The sequence below is a fragment of the Rhinolophus hipposideros genome (genome assembly GCF_964194185.1).
Source record: "Rhinolophus hipposideros genome assembly, chromosome: 6".
NCBI lineage: Eukaryota > Metazoa > Chordata > Mammalia > Chiroptera > Rhinolophidae > Rhinolophus > Rhinolophus hipposideros.
The window spans coordinates 1064187-1077032 of NC_138052.1; the positions used below are offsets into that span (position 1 = coordinate 1064187).

General features: G+C 39.5%; 1 protein-coding gene across 1 annotated transcript in view; it reads left to right on the forward strand.

The window, feature by feature from the left end:
* Positions 1–12846, forward strand: part of UGGT1 (UDP-glucose glycoprotein glucosyltransferase 1) — a 135769-nt gene that overhangs the window by 107322 nt on the left and 15601 nt on the right. Inside the window, 9 exon segments of the mRNA XM_081051329.1 lie at positions 1985–2143; positions 2661–2746; positions 4971–5055; positions 6324–6412; positions 6978–7082; positions 8291–8375; positions 9410–9592; positions 10437–10597; positions 11669–11783. Of these exon segments, the coding sequence (XP_080907455.1) occupies positions 1985–2143; positions 2661–2746; positions 4971–5055; positions 6324–6412; positions 6978–7082; positions 8291–8375; positions 9410–9592; positions 10437–10597; positions 11669–11783 (1068 nt within the window).

The window sequence follows — 12846 nt, forward strand, 5'->3', positions numbered from 1 at the left end:
TCTTTTAAAATGGAGTATCTTTTATTTAATTTTCTTGCCTAATTGGGAAATTGAGAAAGTACTAATTCAATCTCTTGTTATAGGTCTATTTATATATTCTGTTTCATCTTACGTCAATTTCCGGAGTTTTTTTTGTATCTTAGGAATTTATCCATTCCATGTAGGTTCTCTAATTTGTTGACATACAGTGATTCATAGCATTTTCTTATAGTCTAAGTTCAGTAGTAATGTCTCCTTTTTCCTTACTGATTTCAGTAAATTAGCTCTTCTTTCTTTTTCCCTGGTCATCTACCTAAAAGTTTGTCAATTTGTTGATATGTTTGAAGAACCAGTTTTTGGCTTCATTGATTTTTCTCCATCTTTTCTATATTTCATTAATTTCCATATAACTGTATTCTGAGTCATTAGGGTAAGTGATCCTTTTCTTCTAATCCATTTTCAAAGATACAGAGCTCACAAGTGTAATTTCACTGACGTCTCTTCACTCTCTTGTACGCAGCTCAGAGTACATTAACAAAGGATTTAAAAGACATGGTCTTTACTTTCAAGGAGCTTAAAGCTTCTCAGAGCCTCCTTCCTTTTTAAGACGTTTGTCTCTGTGTCTACCCTAAATATCTCTTGATACACTTGAAGCTTGTTTCCTGATTCTGTTGTTTTGGGAATTGGGAAACCAGGAACTTAAAAATAGTTACCAAAGTATTCCTCAGCATTCTTTTCATTAAGTTAAATAACTCTAGTTTCTTAAAGAAGGACCCTTTAGGTATTTAAAGGGTCCTTCTACTAAGTTAGGGGAGTGTGTGTGTGTGTGTGTGTGTATGTGTGTGTGTTCACACTTACCTTACTCCCCACCCAAGTCCTGTCCACCATATCTTTAGGAAATACAGTCGTTGCCCTTGAGGAACCAACTTTTGTTGAGAAGATTATAAAATGGCCACAAAAAACACTAAAGAACAGTGCAAGGAAGTCCAGAATCAGATACAAAGCAGGGTACTTTCCATATCTTCAGAGCTTTTGCTGTTCTTTCTTAGGCCCCCTCCAGTTTCTCTGCAGTCCACTGCAAATACAGAGCCCGAGGCTTGGAGAGCAGGTGGAGGCTACCTCTTAGCTCTTATTATTCATTATGCTTGTGGAATCTAGCATTGCAGTACCATATGAAGTTCCAAATACTACATAATTAGCAGTAGCTAGAGTTACAAACCAAGTCTGAACTAGGCTTTAATTAGCTAAATCCAAGCTCCCCCAAGAATTGTAGTTATAGCATATTTTCTACAAAGAATCAGTAATAATTTGGGCAGTTGTTGTAAAACATGAATGGTTTTATGCCATGTGAAGCCATTAAGTACATTTTAAACATTGACATTTAGAACAGCAGTATTTTCAGCTATATTCTAAAGACCAAAATGAATTTGCATTTTCCTTTGATATTTCTTGGGTCTTTCTCATTGTTTCTCTGTTGTTTCATGGAAAATAATCCTTGTAGGATTGTCTTTTCTCTTTTCCATTATTTAGCTTTTAGATCTATTCATTCATTGGACAGTTTATTTTACATGCTTTTCCCAATGCTACCTTCCTAGATGAGAGTCTTATCTTCTCATCTGTACTTTTGGAATAACTTCCTTATTGTTTTCTGTGTGTCCTTTTTTCCTGACTCTCTTTTCAACCCATCTGAGTTTTAAAAATTGTATACAGTCACCAGCACAATTAAGATACAGAGCATTGCATCACCCCCAAAAGTTCTCTGTGCCCCTTTGCAGGCGTCATTCTTCCCCACTTGTGGCCTCAGGCAGCTGCTAATCTTCCCTCTGTCACTATAATTTTGCCTTTACTTGAATTTCTTATAAATGTGAACATGCAGTATGTAGCCCTTTATGTTTGGTTTAATTCACTTTGCGTAATGTGTGTGAGATTCATCCATGTGGTTGCATATAGTTTGTTTCCTTTTATTGCTGAGTAGTCTTCAAGTGACTTAATTGTGGTGTTGCAGGTGGACGGCGTTGTGGCTGCTGAGTATGAGCTGGAGTACCTCTTACTGGAAGGTCACTGCTATGACGTCACCACTGGCCAGCCCCCGCGAGGACTGCAGTTTACGTTAGGAACTTCAGCCAGCCCAGTCATCGTGGACACCATTGTTATGGCCAATCTGGTAAATCACCAGGACTTCAGATGGTGATACTGAGTCGTGTTACTGTGGGCGCTCCCATTTGTGACAGAGCTGGCATTCTGCACACGAGCCAGATGAAAAAAAATGCATGAGGGACTGAATTGGTCAATATGAAGGTCCTCAGTTTAGTTAAACTTACAGATTGTAATTACATGTCACCTTAAAAGAAAACATGCTAGAATATTCTGCTCTGAACCAGTTGGCCCCTGGAAGTGCATTGCATGTGAGATACAGTACTGTTCTTTTTGTTGGTTTGCAGCTCACTCACATCACGTGCTGATTCTTCCCTAAAGTACGGCTGGCAGGCAGGATTCTCAGCTCGACTGGCATATTTTGCTAGTGTTTCTAATGTGTAGATTTTTTTTAAAAGTTGCACTGATCTGTTAACTTATTTAGAATGTAGATGACTGATATTTCAGAAAAAGGAGTAACTGTCCCTTAGAAACAGCATTTTGATATTTCAAAGAAAACTGAAATTTGTCTTTTCTTCTTATCCTAGGGTTACTTTCAGTTAAAAGCCAACCCAGGAGCTTGGATTCTCAGACTAAGGAAGGGACGTTCTGAAGATATTTATAGGATTTACAGGTAGGATTAGGTGATAAAGGTGCATTTTTTTCAGAACATTTTGCTAATAAAATCAGCTCAAATTGACTACTACATTGGCAGTGGGCCAATTTATAAATGTATGTGTGATGAAACAGTGCTTTTCCAGGAAATTAAACATGGAAGAATGGGCAGGGTATAATTGGGTAATAAACACTAAAATACTAGTGAGTATTGTGAAGTTTCACTTTTTAATCATCCCTTTCTGCTATCAGTATCCTAGAATCAAATCATCTGTCACTGTGATGAAAACCATAGGCAGATGAGAAGCTGAGTCATTTTAAGAAAGGAGGAAGGAAATGAAGGACAGTCCGACTTCCCTCCCTGGATGATACATTTCCCGCCTCAGAGTGAGCTGTAGGTGCACAGTGCCTGTGAATTTCAGTAGTGACACTTTGGTGCTCGTGCTGGTCCTTCTGGCCTGTGTCACTCCCAGAGCATGTCATCAGAGGTCAGGGTTTTGGTTCAAGGTTTGCTACAAATGACTGTTATTAACAGGTAAAAAAATTACACTACCCTTTAAAAAGGTGTGGTCTACATTCTGCCTAACGCAGTTTAAATTAGCTTTAGGCTACGTGAAAAGACTTCATGTGATGCATTTAGGGAATGATTTCCATTAGGGTTTGCTTAAACACCCTCTGTTGTATCCTCGTCTTAGGTCTGACACAGATGAAAGCAGTATGAATTCTTGTATGTTTTTCTTTTTTGTTTTAATTAAAGTTTAGTAGGGTGACAATGGTTAGTAAAGTTACATGGGTTTCAAGTGTACAATTCTGTATTACATCATCTATATATCACATTGTGTGTTCACCACCCAGAGTCAGTTCTCCTTCCATCACCATATATTTGATCCCCCTTACCCTCATCTCCCACCCCCCTCCGCACTTACCCCCTGGTAACCACTAAACTATTGTCTGTGTCTGAGGTTTTGTTTCTTTATTTGCTTGTCTTATTCCTTTGTTGTTTTCAGTTTTATATCCCACATACCAGTTAAATCATATGGCTCTTGACTTTTTCTGTTTGACTTATTTCACTTAGCATAATAATCTCAAGTTCTATCTATGTTGTCGCAAACGGCCCTATTTCATCTTTTCTTATGGCAGAATAGTATTCCATTGTGTATATATACCACATCTTCTTTATCCAGTCATCTATCGAAGGACACTTTGCTTTTTTCCATGTCTATTTCTTACTCAGGAAATAGAGGACGCTTGTATTATAATGATATCTTTATTGTAAGCAGTAGGTTCTCCTCTAAGTAATGCTCTCCCCAAATAGGGTTTATAGAATTTTAACTGTCATAAACAGTGTATCTGTTGTCCTTGTAAACCCTGTTCCTTCTGTGTGCCTGTTCCCTGGCCATTGTCCCCCACTCCCTAGGAGTGTGGGACTCTCCTCTCTTCCTGCTCTCTAGAGCTCCCTGCCTCCTGTGCTTCCCACTGGGTACTCCAAGCCTTTGGAATGTCTCATCCTCCCTCATCAGAGTCTGCCCTTTGCTTGAGAACTGTGCTTTCTGTGGGATGACAGTGAATTCATATTTTGTCATAGCTTTCTGCAGTCAACACCTTGAAAATTGGTGGCTGGAAATTGTAGGCATTGCAGTTAGTTGGTAGGGAACTGCTTTCCCTCCTCTGCCCCGTCTGCCTGCAGATAGAACTTGTTAGCTCTCTTCTGCCGGAGCATGGGTGCCTGGCTAGTCAAGTGCGTCTGGGCAGAAGGACAGAGCAGGTGCCCTTCTGAGCCTGAAAGGTGCCCTTATGAGCCTGAAGTAGAGCCATGCTGTGCTGCTCATTCAGCAGGGAGTAGAAGGGATGTGCTTTCTGTGACTGCAGAGCAGCCCGTAGCCCAGGCACTCCTTTACTCACAGTGCTGGGCTGGGCTCAGACCTGGTGATGACAGATGGTGGGCAAGTGCTCGGCCTGCGCTTCAGCACTGCGTCCCTCTCACGCTATGAAGGTCATTTCAGAGGGACTCAGACGGGAAGTTTGGGCTGTGGCTGACTGGGAGGATCAGTGTTTAAAGCATAGAAATTTTGGCCAGTGCTTCTGTGTAGCTTGAAGGGGCTTCCTCCAGGTCGTGAAAAAATAATTTGTTCTGAAAAACACCTCTGTGATAAAATGATGAACCAATATGGTGGATTGATTTCAGATCCTTGACTGTGATTTGTAGTGTCTGCCTTACAGACTCCCTTCCTTTTCTCTCTAAGCCATGACGGTACAGATTCTCCACCTGATGCGGATGAAGTTGTTGTTGTCCTCAATAACTTCAAGAGCAAAATTATTAAAGTGAAGGTGAGTTTGGGATGTTAAAGCAGTCACTCTTTTCTAGTTGGTAAAAGTGGCAGTATTCTGGTATTTGGTAGCTATTATCCAAAAATATGTATCTTGAAACCAGCCCCCAACTATAATATGTGAGTTGATGACTATGTTTCCTCCAGTCATCATGCCTTATTGTAATATGCATTTCACAATACATGTGTACACAAAGTCAGCACATTGTATATCTTAAATTTATATGATGTTATTTGTCAGTTATATCTCAGTAAAGCTGAGGGGGCAGAAACAAATCCAAGACTTCAATACACCTTTGGAATTTTACTCTGGTGCTTATAGGAATGCTGCTTTAAATGCAAAATGTCTTCTGTGAATATGCATTTGTGGCTTTCTTCAACTGAGGGTGAGCACCTTTTAGATAATCTCAGCAGTACAAGTCTCATTTTAGATAGAATGTTCTCATAGATATTGTGCTGCTTGTATAGCAACAATTCACACTATTAGCAATGACTTTATTCTCAGACAATTGGAGAGCATGCCAATGAAGATTTCAGCAACAATGGTGAATGGTAGCCCTGTTTAATTTCTTCTCACTTCTGTTTCCTAGTCTCAGAATTTTAAGAATTTTAAAGTTCTTGTTGCCTTAAATTCAAGTGAAAGTTGTTATCGAGTAAGTGCAGACACTCCTTTTTATTGCACTTCAAATTGAAGGCAAGACCCTGCACCAGCAAAAAGGTGCCATCTAGCTTCATTGAGCTCCTTGCTTTATTGCAGTGGTCTGGAACTGAACCCAGTGTCTCTGAGTCTGCCTGTAATCCACACGCAGTAAAATCTAAAGCAGGACACACGTGGTGGAGCAGGGAAATGGTCCCTATGCTGTAGAAAACATGCACCCTGTCATTGTCCTAGTAAATCCTGAAAACGGCTATGACATTAAATGACTCCTTCCTGCACTTTTTACCTAGAACTAGCTGTTAGCTTGGTGAACTGTTATTCTATTTTTACTCAGACTACATTTCCTACACAGTTGAATTTGAGGTTATTTGCCCATTTTTAAAACTGAAAACAGCTATTGTCTGGTTAAAGGAGGTTGGTGTCTCCTCACTTAAGGTTCCATGTGGTATGATGAAGACGCTTCAGGTGCAGACGCCCAGCCTCTGGGTGGGTTGTACCTGCTTGTGGGAGGACTGACCCCCCAGTGTTGGCAGTAGTCACAGTGGACCTCTGGTCGGGTCAGTTGAATGCCTCGCCCAGTGGGAGGGATAAGCTGACCCATACGATTGCAGGTTCAGAAGAAGGCGGACATGGTGAACGAAGACCTGCTGAGCGGCGGGGCCAATGAGAATGAGCCGGGGTTCTGGGGCTCCTTCAAATGGTAAACAGTCTTCATAGAAGAAAAGTAATGTTTTTGGGGAAAACTGAGCTCCAAGCACCATCCCTCCCTTCTCTTCAGTATAGTAATTCTGTCCTGTGCCTTTCAGATTCTGCTCTGTGCAGCCAAAAGGCGCACTTACACTTAGCACAGAGGAGTATTTACCACTGACGGACTAAAAGAAGTTAACATCTCCTCAGTGTGGTTACTTCTGTTCCATACTTCTCGGCTCTTGTTGGTTCGTGCCTGCCTTTCGGAGGGCTGACTGGTGACGGCCCAGTTACTTCCCTTTGGACAGACTGCGTTCTGTGGACCAGCTAACCTGTGTTCAGTGTGTTCCCAGAGCTGCGTGGTGCCCTGCCGGCAGCATCCTTGCATTGTCCCATGGGTGGTTGTGCTGGCCTTGTGCTGTCCCCGGGTTTCAGGGAGGCTCTGTGCCTGCTGCCCGTGTACCGTCCTCTAGGGGAGGAAGGGGAGTAGTGAAACATCATCTCTGCTTCTCTTAAAGGGCCGTGTGTCTGCACCAGCATTTCACATGTGCTTATGTTTCCCTTGATTATTATTATAGGGGCTTCACGGGAGGACAGAACACTGAGGAAGTGAAACAAGATAAAGATGACATAATTAATATCTTCTCTGTTGCATCTGGTCATCTCTATGAACGATTTCTTCGGTTAGTCACATTGATTATTTCAATATACATGAATGACTTTGTCACAGTATTCTTATTTAGAGAGTAAATGTTTTATGGGATTCTGCCCATTATACTTGTGTCTATTAGAAACACTCTGAGAGTTGTGAGTAGATTACCACATATAATTGTATTTGTTTTAATCTGGCCGACAGCATGAAGTTAAGCTTGTGTTAAACGCATCTGTGGTTATTCCAAGACTATAAATCTTTACTATCACTGTGCACACATTATACATAGTGGTGTTTAATTAGACCACAGATTAGGTTACCACAGAGAACAGAAGTAGAATAGGGCCGTAGACCTGCCTTCTAAAGACTCAGGATTTTTAGAGCCAGGGACATCTTAGTTCTCATAGAAGAACACCTCTATTCTGGGTGAAGGGACTCCCCAAAGGTCAGATTAGGAGAGGGCAGCCCACGGTTGCACTGGTGCCGTAATGATCACAGGGAGAGGCCTCGGGCCCTGTGGTCAGTGATCAGGACGGCGCCTGGGCCTGGTAGTGACGTTCCTAGTGCCAGGTTCCTGTTACTTTCCATTTCCCACTACAAATCAGGGGTGTAGCAAATAATTCAGAATGTCATTTTACTCATGTTTTAGACCTCCTATTTCCAAGAAATAATATCTGATCTAAAATAGCGATGTCAGAGGTTAGTAACAACTGAACTCAATTAAATTCCTTGACCCAAAATGTGTTTTTGTTGTTTTCAAAGTAAGGAATCCTGAAACTGTAACTGCTGCCCCCCTTACCAGTCCCCGCTCTTCTCCTTGGAAGGGGTCTCCAGTACAGGTGTGGGAGGCTGGGCAGTTCCATGGAGTGGCTGTGGCTTTCCAGGTTTTCTTTTTAGCATGACGTAGTCAGTTGACCACAACCCCCTTTATTCATTTATATAATAATTAATCAGTTCATGAAGCAGTTTATTTAAACATGTGACATAATTAAAACATTTGTCTTTATTAGTAGGTATATTTTTACAGGTGAGAAATACTCCTTTCTCATTCAGTGATAACTTTGTAAGAAGGAATAAGTACAATTTTCATTTTCCATTACTGAGGGTCTCTGCCTGATTGAACCATGAGTAAGCTCTGCGGTGACAAACATTTAGCAGTCTCGTAATTGACTCTTCTTAATTTTGTTGAGGTTAAAGTGCTTTGGAAGATTATTATTATTATTTGCTTTTCTTTGACAGCATAATGATGTTATCAGTACTGAAGAATACCAAGACTCCTGTGAAATTCTGGTTCTTGAAGAATTATTTGTCCCCCACATTTAAGGTTTGTTCCTCAGGGAAGAGGAAAACCTTCTTATTAAGGAGATATGTGTAGTATAATATACTTTTTACTACTTCTATGTTATCTGTATAATTTAAAAACCTTCCTTTTATTAAATACCCTGATTCAGTTGCATAGTTCTATGTCAGTTACTCTTCCAGACTGTTCTATTTGGGGGGAACAGTTGTTACAAAATTGAACACAAAGTTATGTCCTGTTTGAAGTTTGGCTAACAGAGGAGGAGAGTTCTATCTTCTGCTTTGATGAAATACCACTCTCTTCCTTTGAGTGGCATGTCTTGTCTACTTAGAAAGCTCTGTGCTGGTTTCCAGGGAGATGATTGCTACTCAGTAATCTATGGAAGGAATGCTTCATGTCTGTAAAACAAAAATCACACTTGGAAAGTTTTCTGCTTTATTTACATCAGTTAGTATTTGTCATCTAAATTGATTTATTTGCATCTTTTTGTTGTTGTTCTGTAGAGTTTACTATTATAAACCACTTTTAATGTATTCAGTAATATCTCTCCTGGATAAGTAATTCACTTCTGCTCCCCTAACAGTACTTGTGTTTAGAATTTGAAAAACTTACTGGCAGCAGATCTGTTCAGAGTGTTTGGGTTTGTCATGTCATTCCCTGGCTTAGACCACTCTGAGAGAAAGGCATGAAATCAAGCTCAAACAATGTTTTACTGGTCAAGTTTAGACAAATTAACTTAAAGTTCATTTCCCTTAAACACACACACACACACACACACACACACACACACACACACGTGAATTTGTTACCTAAAAGCCTTTACTTAAAGATTTCTGTCACATTTCATGTCGTGCTTAGAAGTCATAAAGAAATTTGACAAAAGTTTCTGTGTATTTTATGTAGTCACAAGTGAGTCAGGGTCAGTTTTTTTTATTAGACCACTGTTATGGTAAATGTTTTACTTGTGCCATAATCATGTTGGTTTACTTATGTCAATTAGTTTTCTTAATCAAAGTAAATGATTGTGTGTTGTTCCTTGTGTGTGTGTCTAAAAATAGGAGTTTATACCTTATATGGCAAAGAAATACAATTTCCAGTATGAGCTTGTTCAGTACAAATGGCCCCGGTGGCTTCATCAACAGACTGAAAAGCAACGCATCATCTGGGGTTACAAGATCCTCTTCCTGGATGTGCTCTTCCCACTAGTCGTTGACAAGTTCTTGTTTGTGGATGCTGATCAGGTAAGCTCTTCTAGGCCACTTTCAATAGTTTGTGTTAAAGGCGTGAGACTTCCTTTTCCTTTTGGAATGGTTTTATTTTTCCAGTTATGGAAAAGTGTATGCTCATTTTCCATTATTTAGAATATATGGAAAGGTATCACCCAGATGTGATCACTTTTAAATTTTGCATTTGACATAACTCCTTTTCATAGTTTTTCTATGCCTCTTTTACAGTTGGCGTTATATCATGTGTGCAGTTTTTTTTTAATTAAATTTATTGGGGTGACAATTATTAGTAAATTTACATAGATTTCAGGTGTACAATTCTGTATTACATCGTCTATAAATCCCATTGTGTGTTCACCACCCAGAGTCAGTTCTCCTTCCATCACCATATATTTGATCCCCTTTACCCTCATCACCCACCCCCCAATGTGTGCAGTTTTGTATCTTACTTAATTCATTCCACATACAAACTAAAAATAGGCATTGTTTCACATTTTTCCATATATTAATTCACGTAAACCTCCCAACAACCCTGTGAGATCTCCATATTACAGATGAGGAAACTGAGTCACGAAGACACTAAACAATGTAAATTTGTTTTATTTCTGCTCTTTTCGAATATTTAGACTACTGTGTGCCAAACACTAGGCTAAGTGTCTCACTTGTTAGTCAGTGGGCACTCAGCTAATCGGTGGATGAACCCAGGATTCAGGTGGGAACTGGCCTCCTGCATCACCTGTGCCCGTAACCACAGAGCTGCCCGCCCTGATGCCCTCCCTCAGCGAGGTGCTCTGTGTGTTAAGGAGACTGCTGTCTGTGTGCTTGTCTAACAACAGATGTGTGATCTTCTTTTCTCCAGATTGTCCGAACAGATCTGAAAGAGTTAAGAGATTTCAATTTGGACGGTGCCCCTTATGGTTATACTCCTTTCTGTGATAGCCGAAGGGAAATGGATGGCTACAGGTTCTGGAAATCAGGGTACTGGGCCAGCCACTTAGCTGGGCGAAAGTATCATATCAGGTACTGAAAAAGGAGGACTCCTAACACTGGTTTTTCATTTTCTTTTAAATTAATGTTGCATAATAAAACTGTGAATAGGTAATCATTAATATGTTTTATAAACAAAATTATAAAACATACAAAGTCAAAAAAGATCTTCCCAATTCTGTCTCTCTTCCACCTAGTTCCCATTCCACAACAGATAAGCTCCTCTATTAATTTACTGTATCTGTCCTTCCAGAGTTTCTTGATTCTTACGTAAACAACTATGAATTCTTTTTTACACAGAATATGAATTCTCTTTTATATAAAATATACCATCCTATTTACAGTTTTGTGCCTTGCGTTTGTTTTTTTTACTTAATATCTCTACTGGATCTTACTATATCAATACGAAAGACCTCATTCCTTTTTACATTTACAGATCAGTGTTATAACAGTATGTGTGTTATTACATTTATGGTCTTTGGCTGTGACATACAATGTTGCAGTAAGTAATTAAATACATTATTTTGTATATTTCAGTGTTGCTACAGGATAAATTTTCCTATATGCATTTGTTGCTTTTCTAATGAGCACTACATTATCTCTCTGGTCAAAGTGTTATTTGGAAGATTAGGAGGGTGAGGGGACCGGTAGGAAGCAGTACGTACAAAGATAAATGTTGGGGTGTGGTAATTTCAAGCACTGTATGTTTTTGGTCAAAAAGAATGGTAATGCTGTTTGGGCTTTTTTTCCCCCCCGCAACATTTAAGACATGAGACTATCTTTGACTAATGATTAGTTAGCAGTTACTATAGCTTTTATTATCTAATATGCTGACATTTTGCTAGAAATCTTTTGTCAGAGATTATTTCCTCTGGAAGGCAATTAAATGAGGAACAGTGACAAACTGAGCTTGTGGTGGCAGAATCTGGGCTTTGTAATGACTTTCTTCCCCATCTTCGAAGTAGTACATACTGACCCTGAGCTTCACTGCAGCTTCCCTTTCCAAAAAGAAGCCAGAATTTTTGCCTAGTAGCCTGTTCCATTGTCAGTAGTTGCTTTTTCTGCTGTAATCCATGGTCATAACAAATGATCTTCTTTCTCCAGCGCACTGTATGTTGTTGATCTGAAGAAATTCAGGAAAATAGCTGCTGGGGACAGACTCAGGGGACAATACCAAGGTCTGAGTCAGGATCCTAACAGCCTTTCAAATCTTGATCAAGTAAGTGGCTATTTGTTTTTGGTTAACACTTTCAGTGATGGGTATACAATGTTGTGTCAGAAAAATGAAGTATTATTTGCTTCTCAGTTCTTTCTGTTGGGACAGTGTTTTATTTCTTTCTGTTGGGACAGTATATATGTGTGTGACATTTTTATCTGTCCTCAAGAGAAGACACACTAGTGAAGAATGTCATAGGCCTGGTGTTCGCTTGGGAGGGGAAATGGAGGGAGGGTGCCTCTCAGAACCATTACTGTGTCTTTTCATTTTGTACCCAAGCTAGTCTGATAAATTTGTTTTTCTGCCTGCTGGGGTCAGTTTGTTTCTCTTCTTTAGGCACTAACCAGCTCAGGAATCACAGTATAGAATACAGTGTCACAATATCCCTTTTTTCTATGTCAGAAACTATAGTGTTTTTCAAGAAGTTTAGATGAACCACAGTTTGTTAATGCTAAACATTTTCCAGAGGTGAGATTACAGTTTAAATGTTTTAGATAGTTTCACATACTTTATTTTGCTTAAGTCTACCTTAAACATTTTTAAACCTTTGTTGTGATATATAGCATCCATAAAGAAAGGTGTTCAAAACAAAAATATACAAATATTTACATATTTATATGCATCAATGAATTACCACAAACCAATTTTCTATATACCACCACCCAGTTCAAGAAACAAAACCTAAACTAACTGTTATCCCAGAAGCCATCCTTCTTTAACAAAAGTATCCAGCATCCTGACTTCTGTGGTAATGATCCCATTGCTTTTCTGTGTAGAATTACTACTTAAACGTGTATTCTTAAAAATTATAGTTTAGTTTTGTCTGTATTTTTCCTTTCTCAGTGGCATCATAAAAGATGTACCCTTTTGAAACTGACTTCTTTTGTTCAGAGTTTATGTTTGTGAAGTTCATCCACGTTGTGTACAGTCACACTGTTTTGTTTTTCTATTCTGCATTTGGGTGATTTTGCATTTGTGTCTTTCACGGGGGATGCTGCTGTGGTCATTCATGCACATGTACACGTATTTCTGCCATGTGTACAACTACAAGTAGAATTGCATTAGA